The following is a 23304-nucleotide window of genomic DNA, read 5'->3' on the forward strand; positions in this document are numbered from 1 at the left end:
ACCGCTCCAGGTACCAGAGCCTGCCCTGCACTGGCTTGGGTCCGGGTCTGGGTCTGGCCCGGAGCAGAGGAGGCCTCTGGAGCCTACCGTGGTACTGGGGGGGGGGCAGCTTTTGGGGATGGCCCAGGCCGCAGGGGGATCCGAGGCCCGTCCGGCCGCGGGAGGCGGGCTGGCCGCGGGCCCATGCGCTTGGGCCGCCCGGTCCCCTCTCGCTCGTAGCGGCCTCGGCCCGGCGCGGCCCAGCCCAGCCCGGCCCGGCCCGGCCCCGCCCCGCGCAGGCGGAGGCACGGCCTCTACTTAAGGCGCGCTTGGAGCCCCTCTTCCCTCCTCCGTCGCCGGCTGCCGCGGCCCGCCAGCATGTCGGACCGGCTGCCGTACAAAGTGGGTGAGTGCGAGCCCCGCGGCCGGGGCAGCGCTGCGGGCCTGGCCTGCTGCCGCAGCGCCGCGCAGGGGAGCCGCGGCTGGATGCGGCCGCGGGGGGAAGATGGCAGCAGCCCGCTGGCCGAGCCGCCGCGTGTGCTGCCGGGCACCCGCGGGGAAGGAGCGGGGCTCGGCGGGCCGTGCCCGTCGCGCGGGAGCTGCCGGCCCTTCCTGCCGCGGCTCTTCAACCCGGCATTCTGCTGCTCTCCTGCCCCGGGGCCCACGGCCTCTGCTCTGCCCCCAGCTCCGCTGGGACGGGCTTTCGCTCCGGACAGGAGTGTTTGAGTCTGGGGCCTGTGCGGCACGCTTCCCCGCAGGCTTTGGCGGCTGTTTCTGTAGACCTGAAACTCCACAGAGAAAAAAAAACAACAAAACCCCCCTAATTTTTCTGCAGAGTTGTGTGCTCTTTGAAGGCTAAATTCAAAGAGAAGAACCTTAGCCTATAAGGCTGAGATTTATAACGCATTTAGCCTGGAGGCTGTGGATTAAATTCTGCCAGGTTTTTTATCTTATTATTTTCATTATTTTTTTTTAAGCAGCCCTGGTAAAGCTATGGAGCCGTTAAGGGGGTGAGATTCAAGACCTCCCTCTCCTGATAGAATTGTTTCCATGGCCCTTCCCCTGCCGTGGATTTTTGCAGTCTCTAGTTGGTGTAACAGCTGAGCACCAGTCAGCCGAAGCAGAGGCAGTGGTTTCAGTGGCCTCCAGGCTTCATTCAGGAGCAGAATGCAATTAGCTTGTCTGTATTACACACGCAGTCTGACTCTGAGGTCCTGCCTGGTGTTCTCAAGTGCTTTCAATGGCCTGTGTTCACCAGGCAGGTGAAAGAAAACTATCTGACCATGTTTCTTAATGAAATGGTAAGCTTCTGTCATGCCTGAAAGAGCCAACCAAGCAAGAGGGCCACTGGGTAGTGGCTGACGCTGCGGAGTGCTGCACCTAGGCACCAGCTGTTTGACCCTTGCCTTTTCAAGGCTGGAATCAGGCATCCATGGTGAGCATGGTATTTTCTACTACAAGTTAGCATCTTGGAAGTCTTTTGTTCATTTTTTTTTTCCTGGACTTTTCTAGTCCAGATCCTTTTTATAAAGCAGCTGTAGACTTGTATTTAAGGTAGTTGTGGGGCCTTGAAAATAATCTTTGTGGGTATAAGGGGGTAGGAACCCTGCAGCACAACTCTTAAGAGGGGCAGCTGGGCTGGACTCAGCTCCTGGTGCACTTGGCAGCTGCCATGCTATCTGTGCTGTAATGTGGGGAAGCTATTGCCATACCAGCAGCCCCTCCATGCGTGTCTTAATCCTGTGGAAGTAAATCTCTAGGAGGTGTCAGGCCTTTGGGCAGTCTCTGCAAGGAGGAACACTTAGGGCTGGGGCGTACCAAATTAAAGGCGCTTGGAATGTCTGCACATTAGATCGTGCTGATGAATATGCTCATACAGCAGCACACTTTTTCCAGAGGGGCTGTTAAGTTAGCTCTAAACTTGTTTGGAAGCCTGTGTACCATAGTGAAAAACCAGGGAGTAACTGGAATAGGGTCTGTTTGCCCAACTCTGTCTGCCAGCTGTTGCTGGTTGTTCAGCTGCTGCAGCCAGTGCCTACCCACAAGAGTATGAACAGATACCAGAGTCTTTGCTACTTCAGCTCTGACAGCTGTCCTTCTCTTGCAGCTGACATCAGCCTTGCAGAGTGGGGTCGCAAGGCCATTGAGATTGCAGAGAATGAGATGCCAGGGCTGATGAAGATGCGGGAGATGTATGCTGCATCGAAGCCACTGAAAGGTGCACGTATCGCCGGTTGCCTTCACATGACTGTGCAGACAGCAGTTCTCATAGAGACCCTTATCAAGCTGGGAGCTGAGGTAAAGTGCCTGAGTTTCTCCTTTAGTGTGCTCTTAGATAATGTTCTGCCTAGGGTACTGCTTCTGCTTATAGAAGTACCTTAGGAGTTTTGGCAATTGGCTGTAATTTTTGGAACAGACTGTGCTGCAGTCCCCAGGTGGATGGACTATGTCTTCTGTCCTTAAGCAAAGAACTTGTCACCTGCTCTGCATACACCTCTGGGATGTGGTATGTGTCTTTCCTCTGGACAAGCTGCATCTTCATGAGTGGCTGTTCTGGGCTTCGTTGCTGGCTGCAGCGGCTCCAGCAGTTGTGTGTACGGCACCCTGAGCAGCAGTGCTGAAAGCTGGTACCACACAGTGATGTTATGCTCGTGCACATATAGTTGTTGCTACTAATGTGGAAGCTCAGTGACAGCCTCCAGCACAGATTAGCCTGTATTAACAGCTACACTGTGCCCTGGTAAAGTCAGCAAAAAACCAGTGAAGCTTCCGAAGAGCTCGTGCTGGCCCTTTAGCTATGCAGGTAAACAACACAGAGGCAGTGCAGCTCAGTGATCAGTGACTGCGGACCCCGATGACTTTGAATTTGTTGTGTGACTATGGACCAGTTACCCTGGTCTGTATGAAATACTGAGATACCTGTAAGCCATTTACTGTGTGGTGTCCTCTGCCTGGCTTGCTGGCTGAAGTCCAGACATCACTGCTGAGTGTTCATTGTGCAGGGCATGAGGAGAGTCAGGCATCTGAGCACAATTCATGTAGCTCACATGCTGAGCAGCAGGGAGCTGACTGGAACCTGATCATGAATTATGTTAGGTATGTATGTGATCTGAAGCTCCTTCCAGAAGTTTAGCTGTCTGAACTCAGGCTGCCCAGAGGTGCTTTATATGGGATCCCTCCCTGTGAATTGCTGAATGAGTTGAGCAGTGTCATGCGGATCAAAAGGCACTGGGAGAAAGGGAAGCTTTCTCTGTAGCAACTAAGGCATTTCCTCAAAAAGTGGAGAGGGTAGGTCTAGAAACATGCCAGCTCAGCCTGGGCAGGGTAGGTACCTGCTGTTGTGCGGGGTATTCTTCAGCCTGTTCAGGGTTGTTCCACAGTTGCTAATGATGCAAGACTGAAAGAGAGCTTTGTGGAGCTAGTCCTGGCTTTATGCCAGCTACTCTGTATATGAAACTCTTGTCCCTCCACAGGATTTAAAAGAAAGCAGTAGCCACTGAAATTTGGAAAGCTCCTTGCTGCTACTGTTGGTTGCTGTATGTCAGCATGGCTGGCCTGGGCAGAAGCTGTGTGCTTACTTGAACATTGCCAAGCTGTTCTATTCTGAGTACAATCCCCAATTAGTTTGTGTGGGATTCATCTAAGTCATTCAGGGAAGTACCTGCAGAGATTTGGTTCTTCTAAGCATAAGTGCATAAACATGGTTGTGTTTTTAAGATGTGTGCGGTCATGTTAGCTCTTTCCTTTTCCCAATGCTTGCATTTATTTAGTTTAGACTTACATTTATTTATTTTAGACTTTGGCTTGGGTTTGGATTTAGCCCTGGTTCATCTGTTCTGCCAGAACTTTGGTGCCTAAGAGGGAGGAGTGAAACTAATGAAACCATGCCCTACAGAATGACCATGTAGCTCACTACAGCATAGTTATCTTGGTACCCCTTTGTTGGCTAGGTTAGCAAAGATAGAATAAATACTCTCTCCCTCAGAGTGCCTGAGTTCTAAAATTGTACTAAAAATGCATTATCTTCATAACCAGTGATGTAAATATTGGCTCTGAGCCCATCGGATATGCTCGTTATTCTAGGGTCTATGCTGTTATCACAAACTGGTGTTATAGATCTGAGGATGCAGTTGAAATGGCTGATGTCTTGTATCAAGTACTTGAAGTGTAACCAATAGACAGGTATTTTGTATGCTTTGAATGTCATGACATCTGCCAGTGTCATCTGTACAACCCAGATGAGGAAGTGCAGTGCTTATGGTCATAAGTTTGTTTTTCCTGTGCTCCTTCCATTTGTGTTTTCACTGACATGTATCGTGTAGGCTCAGATGAGGTGCTTCCTACTGCAGCCCTTACTTTGAAGTGTCAATTATTGATAAAGTGGGATAAGTATCTGGAAACAGGCTGAAGGATTATGCCTTATTGCTCTCTTTCCTCGAGCTCTGTTACAAATAAGCATGCAAAAACCTGCCAGTCAGCCCTGCAGTGAGAACTTGTGTGTGGCTCTGTGATGTGCTGGGTTTTGTGCCTGCTGGGGAGGTGCAGTAAGTATGTAGATACTTTTCAATGCAACTCAGCAATATGCTATTGCTTTTCTAGGTGCCTGAGCCTAGTGTGGAAAATGCTTAGCTCAGCTGGAAAAGCTTCTATGACTGGAGCACAGAGAGGGAGGTGGGTCAGCATAATCTTGGGAGAATGCCTGTTTGATCAAGTGTAGTTTCAGCTGCATTTCTGACCCTTCTGAGTGTCAGCAAGTGTGTGGCCGCATATCCATATCCCTCAGTGGACATCTGCTATGTGGCTGTTCTGAAAATCTGAACTTTATTGACCAAAACTTTCTAAAACCCACCCTACTGTGCACTTCCTGCAGATCTATAGCTGAATGTGTGCTCTGGCTGCATGGCAGAAGCTCTCATGAATAAGGTCTCATGAATAAGCTCTCATGAACAAGTATGCAGCACAGCTAAAGCTCCATTATATTCTCTCCTCAAGTGACATTATTTCCCCAGGCCTAGTCACTTGATTTTCACCTTAACCTTTCAGAGCTACTAAGAAAGGCAAGAACCTGCACTAATATGCCTTTCTGCTCTTGCTCCCTCTTCACCTCCTGTGTCTGGAAGAGAGTGCCTGATATCTCAGAACTTTGTTCAGCAAACAAAACTTGGATTGTTTTCCAGGTACAATGGTCAAGCTGCAACATTTTCTCCACGCAGGACCATGCTGCAGCTGCTATTGCAAAAGCTGGTATCCCTGGTAAGTTTTCAATGTTCTAATTTGGCTCTGAGTTGGGGTGTACTGCCTGTTCCAGCTAAATCAAACTACAAAACAAGCTCTTCTGAACAAGCTTCAGGATAGAAGTAGCCCATCAAAAAGTAGTGATTGTTACCAAACAGGATGTTTGATTCAAGCTTTGCATCAGACTGTGTGTAGCACTCCTAACAGTGGCTGGTGTTGGCCTATGGAAGAGCCTGGCTGGATGTTACCAGCTTTAAGCTGATTGAATGGGCTTGGGTAATTAAATGGATTGGTGTTTAGGTGTGTGTAGATGGTGGTGTTCGGTGCTTTCCAGCAAGCTTGGTGCTAAATAGGGGTTGGGGAAGGGATCTTGATGGTAGTGTGATATGTTACAGTGACAGTGTCAATCCTCAAGATATTTTTAGGCTAGATCTAGGCCAGCTGTGTTGCTGCCTAATGTCCCTGAAGCACTTTACCAAGATGCTGCTGTTCTGTTACTGTCACCTTCCAATAGAGAGGCAGTCCTTGCAGATACATTAAGCTGTCTGCTGTGTTGGCTTAAGGACATGCAGTCCTCCTAGCTCTGTGCTGGGAACTGCATAGCTTGAGTCTGGATGCTTGCAGAGGTTAGATCTGGTTTCTGGCAGCCTGGTTTTTTTTGCTTTGGGAGGTGTTTTTCATACAATTCAATAGTGCCAGAAGTCCTTCCACAGCTCTGTCCATTCTAAGGTAACACAAGAAAGTGGTCCCTTCATTAGTAGCTGCAGGTAACATGTCCTCTGCCTGTCTCTGGCATCTGATGTCAAAGGACCAGATGGGACTCTAGATCTGATGTTAGGATGTTGACTTCCTCACTGCTCTCAACACCCAAAACTCAGATGAAGAGCAGTTTACAGGTAGAATGTTTGTCTAAGTTTTTGACCTCTCCTCTTGGTATCCTTGTTTTGTGAAACTTGCTCTTTTTGTTAATACTGCACTTCACGTACTGAATTTACAAGATGCTGATCCTTTGGATACAATATAGGATACTGATTTGCCCCTTCAGAAAGGGCAATTGCATGATTGGCTCTTCATAGCTCAAGGTTAATTTTCTGTGTAAACAGTGGAAAACATAAGAATTTAGCCCGATGTTGGGGTGTGTAAGTCATCCCTAATATGTGTTTGAATGGACTGAATACCACTGAGGCTGAAGTATAGTATGAATCCAGTACAAATGCCGGGAAAGGCAGAAATACTGCTAGATACAACATGCTAGTGGTTGCAGCATGTTGCTGGTGTTAGATGTACCAATACAGACGTATACCCTATTACAAGCTGACAAGGTATGGTATCTTGGATTTTGGTGCTGTGCTAGAGGCTGAAGTTTAAAACTTGCTGATAAGTTTGCTGCTAAATTTTAGTCCCTCTTTTCTGCTGTGCTAGAAAATGCTGTAGTTGTGTTTTCATTTGTCTATATAAATATATCCAGTGGCTATTTCTAATTCCTAGTAACATAGGGTGTATTAGGGAAGCATGTGAGTGTTGCGGATGTATCTGGTTTGGTTTGCTTTGCCTTCTCTCTCTTAACATGGAAGAAGGATAAAGAGAGCAGTGAAGCCTCAAAATTTGACCAAGTTTCTGCCCTGGAACAGAAAGCAATGTGATTTCATTCCTGCTCATTCTGAAATCCTTTTTTCAATTCAAATGTCTCTTCTGACCTGCAGGCACAGATAATAATCTGTCTGTCTGCTTCTGAGAGCTGCTAATGAAGTCTTCCTTTGGCTGCTTTACCACATGCTGAGTAAGAAACTGGCTAATTGTGTGTGTTTGTTCTTGTGTAGTGTTTGCCTGGAAAGGGGAGACAGATGAGGAATATTTGTGGTGCATTGAGCAGACCCTGTACTTCAAGGATGGGCAGCCCCTCAACATGATTTTGGATGATGGTGGAGATCTTACCAATCTAGTTCATACCAAATACCCACAGCTCTTGAAAGGTGAGTGGTATTTGGCTTTGCCAGGCACAGTTCTGCTTTGGAGGCTGTTTGTGCAGTCTCTTTCTGTGGGTGGGGTAGAGACGGGCATGTGCAAACAAGCTGTGAGTCTATGAAAACTGCTTACAGGCCAAGACCAAAGCATCTTACCTGCAGGAGCTGCTTCCATCTCTGCTTTTTAGTATATAAGAATCATAGAATCATAGAATAGTTAGGGTTGGAAAGGACCTCAAGATCATATAGTTCCAACCCCCCTGCCATGGGCAGGGACACCTCACACTAAACCATCCCACACAAGGCTTCATCCAACCTGGCCTTGAACACTGCCAGGGATGGAGCATTCACAACCTCCCTGGGCAGCCCATTCCAGTGTCTCGCCACCCTAACAGGAAAGAATTTCCTCCTTATATCCAATCTAAACTTCCCCTGTTGAAGTTTTAACCCGTTACCTCTTGTCCTGTCACTACAGTCCCTGACGAAGAGTCCCTCCCCAGCATCCCTATAGGCCCCCTTCAGATACTGGAAGGCTGCTATGAGGTCTCCACGCAGCCTTCTCTTCTCCAGGTGAACAGCCCCAACTTCCTCAACCTGTCTTTATACGGGAGGTGCTCCAGCCCCTGATCATCCTCGTGGCCCTCCTCTGGACTTGGTTCAACGGTTCCATGTCCTTTTTATGTTCAGGACACCAGAACTGCACACAATACTCCAGGTGAGGTCTCACAAGAGCAGAGTAGAGGGGCAGGATCACCTCTTTAGCCCTGCTGGTCACGCTGCTTTTGATGCAGCCCAGGATACGGTTGGTTTCTGGGCTGCGAGCACCCACTGCTGGCTCATGTTCATTTTCTCATCGGCCAACACCCCCAAGTCCTTCTCTGCAGGGTGGCTCTGTATCTCTTCTTTGCCCAGTCTGTAGCTGTGCCTGGGATTGCTCTGACCCAGGTGTAGGACCTTGCACTTGTTGTGGTTGAACTTCATAAGGTTGGCATCAGCCCACCTCACAAGCGTGTCAAGGTCCCTCTGGATGGCATCCCTTCCCTCCAGCGTATCAACCGGACCACACAGCATGGTGTCATCGGCAAACTTGCTGAGGGCGCACTCAATCCCACTGTCCATGTCAGCGATGAAGATGTTTAACAAGACCGGTCCCAACACCGATCCCTGAGGGACACCACTCGTTACCTGTCTCCAGCCTGACGTTGAGCCATTGACCACAACTCTTTGTGTGTGGCCATCCAGCCAGTTCTTTATCCACCGAATGGTCCATCCATCAAATTGATATCTCTCCAATTTAGAGAGAAGGATGTTGTGTGGGACAGTGCCAAACGCTTTGCTCAAGTCCAGGTAGATGACATCAACTGCTTTACCCTTGTCCGTCAATTCTGTAGCCCCGTCATAGAAGGCCACCAAATTGGTCAGGCAGGACCGATAAGCTGCAGTGACCTGTCCTGGCCATCATTCACAGTGCCCATAACCTGTACCAGTGGTACAGCTGGCTTGCCAAGGCTTTCAGCCTTCCTGGAAATGGGCTGTGTTTTAGAATTGTTCAATGTCTGCTTGCAGTTATTATTTTTACCATTAATGCTTTTTCTTCATCTTAACGCACTTCTGGGTGAAGTCATGGCAACTTGTAACCTTTCTTGGAAAGGGAACAGTTTTCTACCTTATAAACTACAAGGCATTGACTCATCCAGCTTGTTAGTCAAGATGCTGATGGAGTCAGGATTGGGGCTCTTGCTTTAGCTTATCTTCAGTGTAAGTTAGTGAAACAAACTAAAAAACTGATCGGTGTGGTGTTGCTGACACATGTTTATGTAAAAGGATTTATCTGAGTAGAATTTGGCATGACCTGCAGGAGCTGACCTGTGCCTCCCAGACGTGGCTTCTCCTGAGCTCTCCCAGTGTCCATCATCTGTGCTGCTGCAAGCTGCAGACACCCAGTGTTGCTAAAGGGCACGCTTGATCTGGGATGTGAAGAACATTGGAAAGTGATATGTGGTGGAGATTATACTGATACAGTGCGGTGTACTAATATTCATTCTAGGTCCGTAGAGGTGAGGTTGCTGTGAAAACCTTCTGGATCAGTGCTTATTCTTGCACTGCTTTAAGAGGGAGCTATGGGGGCAAAATTTGAAGGTGGCCACCCATGGATATGGCTGTGTGAGGGGAAAAGTCTGGGGCTGCTCCACATCTGTGTGCTGATGTGGGTAGGGGCAGCAGGAAGAGAGGAAGCTGCTTCTGTGTAACAGGCCTCAGCTTCTCCTTCATCCTCAGCCTGATGTCCCTAGTAATCCAACAGTCAACATCTTACTTGAACTGTAATGAGAGGTTTTCATTGGTGTCTGCTAAGCCATGCTGGGATCCTCTCTTCTGCCAAAGGTCTTCTTTCTAGATTGCCTCTGTCTGATGTTCATGATCTCCTGTGTTCCTGCCATACCACAGCTGATCATGCCTCTGTGTCTTCCTGGCATTGTCAGAGGCCAAAAAAAATGCATTTTCCACATTCATACTCTTTCGCAGAGTTGCTTCTTTGCCATGCACATGAAGCACCTCAGTTGATGTCCTTGTTCTTCTGGGTCCTCGTGCTGAGCTCCTTTCACACTTCAATCCCTCCTGCTGTCTTCTGTTTTGTCCTCTGCAGCCCTTTGCTCCTTCTTACTCGTGTGGTCCTGGTGTGGAAGGGACTGGTATAGTATGGTGCAGCAGGGCAGTGGCTGTTGAAGTGTCTCCTGTCTTGGCCATCCATCTCTAGTCTGCCATTGATGATAAACACCCTGCTGCCTGGGATTGCTCCCTGAATTCATGGGGATAGCTTTTCTACTGTATTTGTAGAGTCTAGACAGGATGCCATATGTGCCAGAATGTGTGCACTATGTGCTTTTAATTTAGTAAACTAATTAAAGACTGATCTCAGGAGTGTGACAGAACTTGATCTGTTCAACCTTTCAGTCCATTGCTCCTTAGAAACAGCAAAACTTCCAGAATGTACCACTGAGTAGTCTTGATCTCATTTAATGAAGTTCCTTGCTTAGCCCTTTGATGCAAACACTGCTTAAATGAAGCTGTGTAGCATCTGTTTTTATTATCTTGATGATAACAGAGGCTAATATATCCTAAGGGCTTGCGGTGATATTTTACCTCTTTGGGTGAGAGGTAGGACAAAAGCAACATTAGAAGAGCACGCACGGTGTGTGGGAAGACTTTACTGTGAGCAGAGGAGGCATTTTGGCATGCAGCATCTGAAAAGGCTACTTGTCATTTAAAGGCTGATCAAGTTTTCTGGGCTAATTTCAAAGGGAACTGCCTGTCTTCTAAGCTTCAGCAGCTTCTAATTTAAATAGAAGTTAGTTCAGTACTAGTGTGCAGCTAACAGTCGAAAGTAGGGCTATTCAAGCCTACTTCATCTAGGAGATGTGTTAAATAGCTGTGTGGAAATGCTCAGCAAGCTTTTTCTCTCTCTCATCATGCCTGCTGTTGGAGGGCAGAATGGCCTTGTTACTTTGGGCTTATTCCACTAAATTAAATGCCCTTAGAAGTAAGATTAAAGGTAGGAATGGTTGAAGTAGAACTGAACAAAGGAGAAAGTCATCTGAACTTGTGCAAGGGCGGTCTCTGGCATCTGTGCAGAAGACTGCTATTGAGAAACAGTAGAGAAGATTGGATCACTTGTGATCCATTGATGCAGACTTGCTCATTGACCAGGTAAGAAATACAGGGGAGCCAAGTGCTTAGCAAGGCTTTTTCAGTGTAATTCAACCTTTTCCTTAGTGTAGGCCCTTAGCAGTCACTGAAGTCACTCTGGCATTGAAGTTGAGTGGTGTAGGCAGGACTTTCAGTGGAGTTGCAAAGCAGTTTAGAGCAGTTCTAAATGTCACCTGGGGGCAGCAGGCAGGTGGCCTTCAGAGAAGGAAACCTGCTGGTGTGTCTGATGTGAGGTTCACGTAGCAGACTGTCTTTAAAATTGCACTAAGCTTAGGAAAGTCAGCCTGGAGAGCTTTTGAAGGATAAGTGTGTCTCCTGGTTGCCAGATACACCTGAGGAGAGAGAGGACGGGTTTGAACGGGAGGTTTCTGCTGTGACCTCCCCCCGATTTCCTTCACACAGGGATGATTGTACTTGATCTAAGCAGCTGAACTGGGATATTGATACTTTTGGGTAACTTAACTACAGATGCTGTATTTAGCTGTGCACGAGGCAATGTTGTTTAACTGCTCTGTCCCCTCTAAGTAAGTCCTAACTGTGCTGAAGCCTGAATTTGTTCTCTCTTCAGGTAACCCTCTGGGAAGTGCAGGTACTGTAGGCTTGGTGTGAGGTTTGGGATTACAGACCTCTGGGTATAAATCAGCCTAATATCTACTCCGTTTACTTCTGGCTTAGTTGGTCTCATTTCCTTCTTGTGACAGAGAGTGCCAGTGCTTCAACCTGGTGCTCTGGGAAGGAAAAGGGAAATGTAGTGGCTTTTAAACTCCATTGAGACTGGTGCAAATTCTGTTATGAGTGTTTGGGACTAGGTTGGACTGGGTTTGGAGCAACCTGGTCTGGTGGAAGTTGTCCCTGTCCATGGCCGACAGCTTTGATTGCCCTCTGGGCAAAGCCGGTGGCTCAGCTGGAGGTGTGCATCTTGAGCTGGTCCCTTCTGTTTTTCCAAAGAATATTTTGTCCTGCTCTTTTAATTGCCTTATGGGGAAAGAAACTTGCTTGAAGTTTCGAACTGCTGTTTGTGGACCAAAATGAGGGTTCTTACCTCTTCCCTGCTTCCTGCAAAGGGTTTGTTAGGCCTCTGGAATACGCTCCCAGTGCTTGGATGTGTTGGTTTGCAGCACAGCTAACTCCAACTAAGGTGAATCCTTTTATTCTCCCCACAGGAATTAGAGGTATTTCAGAAGAGACAACCACTGGAGTTCACAACCTGTACAAGATGAAGGCCAATGGGACCCTAAAAGTGCCAGCTATCAATGTAAATGACTCTGTCACCAAGGTAATGCATCTAGAGCCCTTCTGCTATGTTCTGCTGTCTGACCAGTTCAGTGTGGGGATGTCAGCATTTCCGTGCAAGTATTGCTTCTCTTGCGGAGCTATTCTTGATCTGGTACTGAACAGATTTTTGCCATATCCTTGAAGTGAGCCCATGGTGTCTCTAATGGGACATGCCATATTGTTAGAATATGAAGAGCTTTTTTTATATGTAAGGGCATGCATTCTTCTACATCTTGATGTGAAAACACCTATGGAGATCATGGCTCCTGGGGTACAGTTCCTATGGGAAGGGACATGTCCTCACTCTTGAGTAGCTTAAAAGCCACAGGTAAGTGGTGGATACCAGATGGAAAAAGGAGTGTGCATAAGCTTGTGGCTGGTAAAAGGTCTGATATCTCTGAGCAGCAGTTGCAAAGGACAGGGCAGGAGGTATTTATACTGTTCTTAGATGTATTACTGCTTCCTGAGACAAATCCCAGTGAATTCGGGGATGAGGGGGAATGGTGTTCAAAGAGTGCTGGTGCTATTTGAATGCAGGTGAATTATAGTGGTAATTACAGGTGTGCTTAAGGCTTTATGCATGTACATGTTTAAAGTCCAGTTGCTAAATCTATTTCAAGTTACCATACTAACATTATCCTGTTGGGCATGGCAGTTCTCACTGACTGTTTGGCCTCCTTTCTCTGCAGTTTGCTGCCCTAAGAGTATCTCCTTTCTGCTCACAAAGAGGCATCTGGCATTGTTTTCATAGCTAGTGGGCTGGAATGCACTCGTTCTTGGAGGAAGCTTTTTCTCTTTGCATCCTTTTCACCTAGATTTATGCTTCCTGCAGAATAACTATTAATACTCTTTAGTAGATTTGGAAATTCATCTGTTTCTAAAAAAGCTTGAATGGATTCGGGTTAAGCTCACTTTAGTGCCAAGCAAGTGCTCACTTTCAAGGGCTGTTTGTTATTTATCCAGTAAAAGATTGGTACTAAGCACAGTTGTGCATCTCCAGGAAGACATGCAACTGAGCTGACAACTCCTGCTCTACCAGTTAGATATTTATGTTGGTTGCCAGGTTCCTATACTAGTGTTTGGAGAGAGAAGTAGGCAGCATCCAGTTCTGTTCTTCCCTCTTGCCACTCAAATGTATTTTTGTGTTGGGACAGATATCTGCATCTGGCACTCTCTTAACTTGCCTGCATGGAAGTACACAGGCACCTGGAAGACTCTGTAATTGGGGGATTTGGTGATGAGGAATCAAATCTGACAATGCTGTTTTCCTCCGTAAGAAGGCTTATAATGCAAAGAAGATCTGCTGGAGGACTAGAAAACAGCATTACCAACTGGCACTAGCTTGCAGTTTTGAAGGACACAAATTTTCTGAAATATTAATGGCAAGTGTGCCTGTGATAAGACTTACAAGTGCTGAGTGAGGATCTTGTTGATCTGAAGTGTAAGTTCTTACACATTAGTCCTCGGCCTGCCTCTGAAGCTGCGAGTAGCATGCCCGTATACCTGGTAACTTACTCAGATGGTGTATTGGAGTCATAGTCACAGTATTTTTATTTTTATTATAAATCTATATACTTATGGAATTTGTGCTTTTATTGTAAAAAATTTGTTATAGTTTGGAATTCAGTCTACAGCTTACACCACCGTACACATGCTCGGTAGCACCAGCAGGGCAGGCTTTGAGACCAGAAGTTTGTTGTGAGTGGTGAGTTCTTCATACCCTGTGTTGGGAAGTATAGTAGCCAGATGGTTTTAACTTTTTGACTTCTGTAGCTCTTCAGATAATCAAATCTGTTTATACTCCCACACTCCTGGTCAGAACAAAGTGCCCAAAGAGAAAAGGCAGGGGCATTACAAAACTCAGTACAGCAACATGTTTCTGAGGTTAGTTCTATGTTCAAATGGAGTATTATTTGTCATCTGACTTAGCATAGGAACTTTGATTTGGAGGTCTGGCTGTTAAGCTTGTGTTAATGTTACAGTAGGGGAATGTTTTGCGATGGGGCATTAGGAGATGAAATCCAGGGGTCTTTGGCTGGAGGGACCAGTGTTGTGAATGGCTCTTTTCTGGATTTTTCTATATCTGAGCACTCTGGCAGCATTAGTGTAACTCTTCCTGGGAGAAGATGCTATTTTGATCTTCCTGGACTGCAGGAACCAGTTTCTCATGGTTCATGTGGGCACCTTGCTGCTTCTTCACGGTGCATGTGTCTTGCAAAGATGATAATAAGTTGTTCAGATATTCTGCTGGCATTGTTTTTTGTCTGCTTGTTCAGTTCATTGTCTGATAAACAGCAGCAAAGAACTGGTGGACATCAGGTCAAGGAACTCAGATATGCCTGTGTACACAGCATCCTGGTTTGTGCTACAAGCATGAGTCAATTGTTTCTTTAAAGAATGTTTACTTGCATCTGCTCTGAAACTGCTCCTTTTTCTTCCTCAGAGCAAGTTTGATAACCTTTATGGTTGTAGAGAGTCCCTTATCGATGGCATCAAGCGTGCGACAGATGTCATGATTGCTGGGAAAGTAGCAGTTGTGGCGGGTTATGGTGATGTGGGCAAAGGCTGCGCTCAGGCCCTGCGGAGCTTTGGAGCCAGAGTCATCATCACTGAAATTGATCCCATCAACGCACTGCAGGCAGCCATGGAAGGTAAGAACTGAAGGTGCTGCAGAAATTAATGCATGTGTCAGAGGTGTGTGTGCGGCAGTGTAGAGCATCAAGTGATAGCTGGCCAAGGAAGTTTTAGTGGGTTTCAGCTCCATCCCTGTTGAGGTAGAGGTGACTCCAGTTTAACTGTAGGAATTCTTTCCTGGCAGTTAGGGAAGGAGTTTATTAGTGCAGGCCTTGAAGATGTCTTTGCAGTCAAGGATATAGAGGCTGTAGTAGGGTAGGGCCACTATGTCATAACATGGTAAGCCTGCTTTAGGACGGCTTTGTTACCTTCAAGTTGTGTCACTCTAACCTCCAGCATGCATTAAGATGCCGTGCTCTCTGCCGTTCCAGCTGTGCTCATGGCACTCTCTGGAAGCTGTGCTCCTTCTCTTCATGTGAGTGACTGCGTAATTGTACTTAGTACCAGTTTATCCCATTTCTTTCCATACCTGACTAGAACCTGCCGGTGTTGTGGGTGTAATTCCCTTTGCAGACTTGACTCCTGAATCCAGTTTGAGTGCTGTGCCAGATACTACACCCGCAACCATAAGGCATTGAATGTATAGATCTACAGACTGGAGATGGGTGAGGGGTAGATATTTTGACGCTATGTTTGTATTTAGTAAGACAAGTATGCTTATACTTTGCATCCCACATAGGTCAGGTGGTGGGACAGACTCTTCTTATTCTTTTTGCATACTTTTCTTCTTGAAATACTGTATCTCATTTTTTAATAAGTGCTTGTGCTGGATAGAGGAATAACATTTTCTCTTCTCAGGTTATGAAGTTACAACCATGGAGGAGGCCTGCAAAGAAGGCAATATCTTTGTTACCACCACTGGCTGCACTGACATTGTTCAGGGCAGGTATGGTCTAGCCACTTGCTTTGGTGAAAAAATACAGTCATAACTTGTCAGCAATATGGTGAGGGTTAACGTAGATAATCATTGCAGGACATCAGAATTTAGCATCTATTTAGTGAGAAACTGGGGCTTTGGTCTTTTGGTTCAGTTGGATGCTGCCATGTTGCAGTTGTTCCCGTCTTACAGCACGTGATGATGGGGAAACAAAAGGTGTAGAGGGATAAATAGCTCTCATGCTCTTATTCTCCAGAATATTCTCTGTTAGGACAGCTAAATATGAAAAAACGAGGTAGGTAAGGGTTGAAAGTGATTCCATCTGTGAGTAAACATGTTTCAGGTTTGACCAATTAAAATGGTTTTACTTTCCATACTGGGAAAATATTTTCTCCTCAATAACCTCTTGTATCTCTGGGAAGTTTCCTTCCCTAGAAGCTGTAGAGTTTTTTTCCAGTAGACTTTTCATGCCTGCAAGATTACCAGAGCCACACATCTTAAAGAAGTCAAATACCATCAGTGTGAGCACTTAGCATTTCTCCTTGAACAGAGCTGTGGACCAGAGCATCTTCTTTTGCTGAAGAATTTTTTTTGTGCATTAACTTTGAATGTAAATATTTTTTATTTTTTATTTTTTTGCAGGCACTTTGAGCAGATGAAGGATGATGCCATAGTGTGTAATATTGGCCATTTTGATGTGGAAGTTGATGCAAAATGGCTGAATGAAAATGCAGTAGAGGCGGTGAATGTTAAACCTCAGGTGAGACAGCCCTTGTGCAAGCTCTACTGCTCGAAAAGCAGTATCTGTTCAGTGTCTGTTTCCAGAAAGGGAGGTATTTCTCTGAAGGTACTCTGTGTTTCTAGCTTTCTTGGAAGCCAGTGTTCCTCTGGGGTGATCAGAATGGAGATTCTACTCTGCTCTTCCGTGATTAAACTGGAACAAGCTGCATGACATATTCTTGTGTTGGTATTAACATAGTTGGTTCCAGCCAGTGCCCAGGTGCACAGCATGTGGATGCATCTTTCTCCATGTGTTCCTACTTCCTGGACAAACAGGAGCCTACCACTCGGTAGGTGGTGGCTGTGTAAACAATTAATTGCCTCAAGTTGATTCCTTATGGGAAGTCAGCTTTGACACTTGGGGTATTGTGAGGAGACATACAAATGTGCTTTCTTTGGTAGTCCTGAACTAAAAATTGATAGTCCTGAGCTAAAAACAATGCCATAACTGAGTTTCAAAAAGCAAGCTAGAACAGACCATAGAGACCATATGAAACTGAAGAACTGAGCCCTTATGTTGCCTAGTTTCTTCTCAAAGCTGCTTGCTCATGTAGTGCTCTGCACCAGAGCAATCTTGGTCTTCGTTCTGTGTGCCAGGACTAGCGTGGATCTCAGGGGAATTCTGGAGTTCTGACAAGGTTCTTAAGAATTCACAGCTCTGTTTTCAAAGGTTTTTTTTCAGTCAGAAGCTTCAGGAAAGCCTATCTGGAGTTCTGCCCAACTCAGACTTCTCTTCAAAGAGGCTTCATTTTAGAATCCTGTGTAGAGCAGAAGTCTGTGTGTGGGCAGACTTGTTATCCAGATGTGTTATCCTTCCTCAGCTTGCAGTTCCACCATGTATTTACTTCAAGCTATGGCTGCTGCTACATAGGTGTCCTGGGTTCAGGTGTAACAGTAAGTTTTTCTCCTTTTTAGTAGCTGGTGCGGTGCTCTGTTTTTGACTTTAGTCTGAGCACAATGCTGATAACACACCGATGTTTTTAGTTGTCGCTAAGTAATGCTTACTTAATTTGAGGACTTTTCAGTCTTATGCTCTGCCAGTGAGGAAGGGCACAAGAAGCTGGGAGGAAGCAGAGACAAGACACCTGGCTGGGGCTCAGTAAGTGGGTGGTAAGCAATTGTATTGTGCATCACTTGTGTTTATTGTTTTCTTTTCCCCTTTTAGTTTTATGTTCTTTCCGCTTCTTAGTTCCCTTATTATTATTATTATTAGTGGTGGTAGCAGTAGTGGTTTTATATGGTGCATTAGTTACCAGACTGTTCTTATCTCAACCCATGGGATTTCTGTTCTTTTGATTCTCCTCCACATCCCTCTGGGAGTGGGGGCGGGAAGAAGAGGGGGAGTGAGTGAGCAGCTGCATGGTTCCAAGTTACCGGCTGCACTTAAACCACGACAGTAGGGAAATGGGGATCTAAAATTTCAGCTTTTCAGCTTTGTGTCAAAGCAGAGAAACTAAACTAAATCAAAACTGGTTTGTAACACCAGCTTTGAGGGAGAATATACCATAATGCAAACCAGGCTTTGTCTGTCTTGGCGTGGGACTTCTAGTTGACTTCTAAGGAGGGAGCGTGCTTGCTGATAGCAGGATTCTGGGACAGGTTTTCTACTTTTTTAAAAACACCACACCCAAGCATGCATACATAGTAGATCTTAATCTGCCCTTCCAATTTTGTTAGCTCCCCTGTGGCTTATTGGCTACCCACATCAAACCGTTACTAAGCAGTTAAGAGTTTTTTCAGGATTGTGTTTGCTGTTGGGACACCCTGCATGGGCTCAACTTGAATATTTGAAGTTATACCCTCAAGTTCTCACTATACTCAAGTCTGTTCTTGCTCATGACCTTAGTGTGGAGCTGGTTTTGCCCAGCAGCTTTTGTCCTAGAGGAGCCTGTAGCTGGCTGCTTGCTTTCTGCTAGCTCAGGTTTTAAAACTAGAACTGGGACTGCTCAAAAAGTGTATGTTGTTGAAGGCTAACTTGGATGCTGGTATGGTAAAATACAAACTACCTGCACATGGCTGTTCAATGTGGCTCCTAAAGTCCGTGTGAAAAATTGTGTCACTATCGGCAGAGTAGCAGTCTGTTTTTCATTATATACTCTATTGAAGGAGCCAGTATGTCACAGATGTATTGGGTACAGTGAGATGCAGTTAGTCCAAGGTATGAAAGCTGTAACAAATTTCAGGTTAAAACCAAAATATTACTGTTTCAAAAGGGTGGATTTGAAGTCAAGGTCATCCATGTGGTGTAATGTTGAAAACCTACCTGTTTGAAAGGAATCGGCTAAAGCTTGTAAAAGGTAAAGCTCTCACAGCTCTGAGTAGATCACCTCTGTCTCTGCTTGATGCACAGATAGTGAAGCTGAGAGAATTTACTGAGGGAAATAGCATTTTACCCTCGGCCTGCTCTTGGACTTTTCCTTACCCATCATGTATACACTGCCAAGCCCAATAAAAAGCTGGTCTGATTCAGGTTAGTCCTTGGGTTTTGCTGGCTTTGACTGGTGAATCTGAAGCACTGTTAACTAGTTTGAGTCTCCAGTTGGACTCTTATTGCTGTACTTAATGCTATGTGCTGTGATGGTGATATATCCCTATGCTTCATTTTGTGTCTGTTTAGATTTGTTGTCCCTAAAACCTTCAGACCTGCATGACAAGGTGAGGAAGTACCTGCTGAGGAGGTATTATGTGAACAAGTTCTGCTGTGGAAAAGCTTCAGTATTCTTTTTCATTCTCTGTTCCTGATAGCCATGGTGGCTTGGCAGTTGAGCAGGAATGGATTAATACACATCCTAAGAGCATACTTGTTCCTAAAGAGGGACAGGCAGGAGTGGAAAGCAAAATGTGACTTCAGAGTTCCAAATTCCATGCTTGAAACAAATTAAAAGTAGAAATTTGCTGCAATTGTTTGACTCTTCCAGGACACATGTTAACTTTTGCTTTCAAAGCAAGCTCCCAGGAGGTATTATAGAATCATAGAATAGTTAGGGTTGGAAAGGACCTGAAGAACATCCAGTTCCACCCCCCCTGCCATGGGCAGGGACACCTCACACTAAACCATGTCATGCAAGGCTCTGTCCAACCTGGCCTTGAACACCGCCAGGGATGGAGCATTCACAGCTTCCCTGAGCAGCCCATTCCAGTGCCTCAGCACCCTATCAGGAAAGAACTTCTTCCTTATATCCAATCTAAACTGCCCCTGTTTAAGTTTTAACCTGTTACCCTTTGTCTTATCACTACAGTCCCTAATGAATAGTTCCTCCCTAGCATTCTTATAAGCCCCTTCAGATACTGGAAGGCTGCTATGAGGTCTCCATGCAGCCAGTATCCTGCAGCTTCTGTCCCTCTCCACCTGCATGTGAATTCATCTGCATGTCTTGAAACCTTTCTCAGGGCAGCAGTTGAAGATTCATTATAATAATTGATGGAATTGCTCTTACAGTGAAATCTGGGAAGGAAATTACCACTTTGCCAATTAAACCATTGCTGGTTTTTCAGTTTTGTTGCTCAGATTCATCAAAGGTATGCTTCTGTGGTTATCTTGTCCCTAGTCCTTTGGGGACCTCAACGGGAGGCTAGGCCTGTGTTCAAAGAGTGAGATGTTGCACTTATCCTTAGAATAACATGTGTGTTTTGCACATTGGTGTTCTGGGTGAGGTATCTTATGTTTTAGAATACCAAGTACTAACTCCAAATACTTAAATTTTTACTGAGACCTGGCAGCTTTTTTCTGTATCTTGTAGCAGGGAGGGGAATATAAGTCAAGAGCAAAAATCTCTGACCTCCTGGGAAGACATCTGTTGGTTGATCAGAGGATCAGTACTGGAGCTGACGGTTCCTAGACTTCAGCTAGAGGTACAGAGTAGTTGTGAAAGTGTCTCACATGGTAGTTTTCAGTACCATATGGTCTCCATTTACAAGTAGTGAGCTGGTGTAAGAAGTGTTTAGTACTTGGGAATGGAAAACATCTTACTGTGCCATTCTGACTCATCTGTTGTTTTCAAAGTACAGTTAAGGAGCAAGTAGTGCTGAAAAGCTGGCAGGTTGTTTTGAATATGGGTTTGCACTGCAGCCCTCTGCAGCTCTGCTCTGGTATTAGAAACTGATGTGTAGTGAAAGCTCAGCTCTAGAGGGGAAGGAAGCTTCAGGGTGGGATCAATGAACTTTGCCTCTGAAAATAAATTATTTGTGTCATGATGTGGAGGGAAGTGCAAAGCAGACAGAAGGTCCAGAGCAGCTAAATGCTGATGGGGAAAGGAAGGAGGCATTTGTGTTAGTGTGGAGATGAACTTAATGCTTGGATAACTTGACTTCTATTTCCGTAGCAATTTCTTGAGCTTATGAATCAGCCTGTTTATCTGTCCATAGATGAGATGTGTTTCCACAGTTCTGACTTAAGCCTCTGGTGGTACCACTGCTATTTGGTATTTATTTCTGAAGGAATAAATTAATTTGCATTTTCTGCGTTACCCTGTGCGTTGACTGAGTCATGTCAGGAGCTGCTGAAGGTATGCGATTCCCTGCCCGAGCGAGCAGCTGGCCAGGTGCAAGTTGTGTGAATATTATATGGGTATAACATTTTGACATCTAAAGCACCCAGACTTTAAAACTGAAAAGGTATTCAACTGCTTCCTTGTAAGTAAAATCTTAAATATAATCTTGTAGCTGTTCTCAGGGTTTTTAGTGTTCTTACTTATGGGTGCTTCCTTCTTTGTTTCATTTCTTCCTCTCATAATCTTACAGTAACCCATATGGTATTTTTTGGATGGACTGAGCACTGTCACTGGTGGCCCTCAGTGAGGAATCAGCATCCGTAAGAAATATTGCAACTGCTCAGTGGAGAGAGTTCTTACTAACCCTACCTTGCTGTCCTGCCCTTGGACAGGAGAAAGTAAGAGTATTGTTTAGGGCTTCTGTTTGGGGTGTTTACTGTCATCATCTGTGCTCAAAAAACAATTTGTGTTATGAACCCGAGAAATAGGAACAGTGCTGTGATTGAAGCATTACTGGGGAAGACAGGTGGAGACACAGACCTGCTCTGAAGGCAAAATACCTGTTCAGTAAAATGATTTCTATTGGTTTACTTTATTACATCTCTGCTAAGGACCTGCACAAAGATGGGCTTTACAGAAGACAGTACTGTTACAATTAAAGCTTCATCCCACATGGCTTTTAACTTACAGGGCAAAGCTTTAAGACTAAAATTGAGCGCTGGGTGTTTTGCTTCACATTAAATAACTTTAATAAGACTAAAAGTATAAATACAGCTGTGGGGAGGAACCCTTTTAAGTATTTCACAGTTGCCCTGCTATGACAGCATAGGTGGTCTAAAACATTAACCATTGTCTAAGGTTGGTTGTTGACTAGCTCTTAAGTCCTTCCAAAGGTTTGCTTTACTCCCTTGTGGTTGGTGTAACATGACCAATAAATACCAATGAGTACTGAATTTTCTTGTAACTTATAGCCCATATTGATGCTCGATTCTGGGCTTTAATATTGTAACCTCCTACAGGGGTGAAGACAAGGGAGAGAATAGCTAGTGACTGGTACAGATGAGAAGCAGAGTTAACGTTAACATTGCAGGAGCCTCATCTGGCCCAGACAACTGAGGCACATATTAAGTGACATTATGTCCTGGGTTGTGTGGGACACTTATATAGCTGAGACCCTTCTTCCTTAGCTCATCTGAGACTTGATTCTATGTGCAGAGTCCTGTTGTCCCCACCATAGCTTGGAAATCAGTCTGAGTGGAGGACTATGTCTTTGCCCCCCCTGACAGCAAAAAGGGGGATGCAGCAGAAGCTAGAACAGCTGCTGGTTATACTGGAGAGAATTGGCCTTTTGAGAGCGGGAAGGGTTACATGGGAGCAGTTTCACCAGGCTGAGGACTCTGGCTTTTACCCCTGTGTGAGATGCAAAGGCTCTGGACTGTTTGCCGAGGTGTTCCCTCTTGTCTCCTGTCTTTCCACACCATTTGTTACAATTAGGTATATATGAGCTGCATTTTACTGCTAGCAGCATGCTTCCCACCACAGCCATCTGAGACAATGCGTATGCAGAAAAGCCCCATGAACTAGGGAACTGGTTCAATATGGAAAGCAGATGCTAAAATTCATGTGCGAAGTCCGGAATAGCTGTGAGCTTCACAAACATTGGTGGGGAATTGAGGAAGGTGATGTCTCAATTTTGTCGAAGTCTGTATTGCAAGCATATTTCTGAATTGCAAGAAAGCCCAAAAAGCTTTGCATGATTTAAAATGCTCTCTTTACCCTGACCTAGCACTGCTCTTGCTTTTTCCCACCCAGGTGGATCGCTATACGCTGAGGAATGGCCGTCATATTATACTGCTAGCAGAGGGCCGACTGGTCAACTTGGGCTGTGCTATGGGTCACCCCAGCTTTGTTATGAGCAACTCCTTCACCAACCAGGTGCTGGCACAGATCGAGCTGTGGACCAATAGTGACAAATACGCTGTTGGAGTCCATTTCCTGCCAAAGAAGGTGAGTTAGAATACCAGGAAGATGCAAGCTTGTAAGGAAGTCAACTTCAGATGTGGTCACATACATTTGTTTTGTTTGTCTTTGAGTTCGTTTTCCTACTGAATGCTGTTGCAAGGAGCTTTTGTCGATTTGCAGGTGCTTGGCTGAGTCTGAAGTGGGCTGAAGTCTGAAGTGGGCTGAGTTTCTGTGTCTTACGTGTTGTGCAGAACTGGGACTTGCCTGTCCTGTGATAGGAATGTCCAGTCCCTTTTTGGCTTGACCTGGGGCTCTTACTTAAGGTGCTGGGAAGCCCTGTGCTGTTTCAGGGTAGTAAGGAGCTTCTTCTAACCAACTTGTTCCTCCTGCTGAATGTCAGTAT

At 45.6% G+C, this 23304-nt stretch overlaps 1 protein-coding gene and 1 long non-coding RNA gene across 4 annotated transcripts in view; both read left to right on the plus strand.

Annotated features, from left to right (window-relative positions):
* The first annotated feature begins 276 nt into the window (after nucleotides 1-276).
* The window catches only part of AHCY (adenosylhomocysteinase), a 28500-nt gene continuing 5472 nt past the window's right edge, over nucleotides 277-23304 (plus strand). Inside the window, exons 1-9 of one of the 2 annotated variants that reach the window (XM_065692070.1) lie at nucleotides 277-385; nucleotides 2087-2277; nucleotides 5157-5232; nucleotides 7035-7187; nucleotides 12047-12159; nucleotides 14602-14809; nucleotides 15591-15678; nucleotides 16312-16429; nucleotides 22752-22946. In XM_065692070.1, the coding sequence (XP_065548142.1) occupies nucleotides 358-385; nucleotides 2087-2277; nucleotides 5157-5232; nucleotides 7035-7187; nucleotides 12047-12159; nucleotides 14602-14809; nucleotides 15591-15678; nucleotides 16312-16429; nucleotides 22752-22946 (1170 nt within the window). In that variant the 5' untranslated portion in view covers nucleotides 277-357. Of the gene's footprint in view, nucleotides 386-1315; nucleotides 1415-2086; nucleotides 2278-5156; nucleotides 5233-7034; nucleotides 7188-12046; nucleotides 12160-14601; nucleotides 14810-15590; nucleotides 15679-16311; nucleotides 16430-22751; nucleotides 22947-23304 lie in introns of those variants that run through there. The other variant, XM_065692071.1, reaches the window with a different exon arrangement.
* LOC136020716 (uncharacterized) lies at nucleotides 16436-20915 on the plus strand. Of its 2 annotated transcripts, XR_010615466.1 has the most exons (3): nucleotides 16436-18919; nucleotides 19067-19104; nucleotides 19889-20915. It is a non-coding gene; the product is annotated as an uncharacterized LOC136020716 (long non-coding RNA). The 2 variants fall into 2 exon arrangements; XR_010615465.1 differs by having other exon boundaries at nucleotides 19067-20915.

The sequence above is a fragment of the Lathamus discolor genome, chromosome 11 (assembly GCF_037157495.1).
Source record: "Lathamus discolor isolate bLatDis1 chromosome 11, bLatDis1.hap1, whole genome shotgun sequence".
NCBI classification, from domain to species: domain Eukaryota; kingdom Metazoa; phylum Chordata; class Aves; order Psittaciformes; family Psittacidae; genus Lathamus; species Lathamus discolor.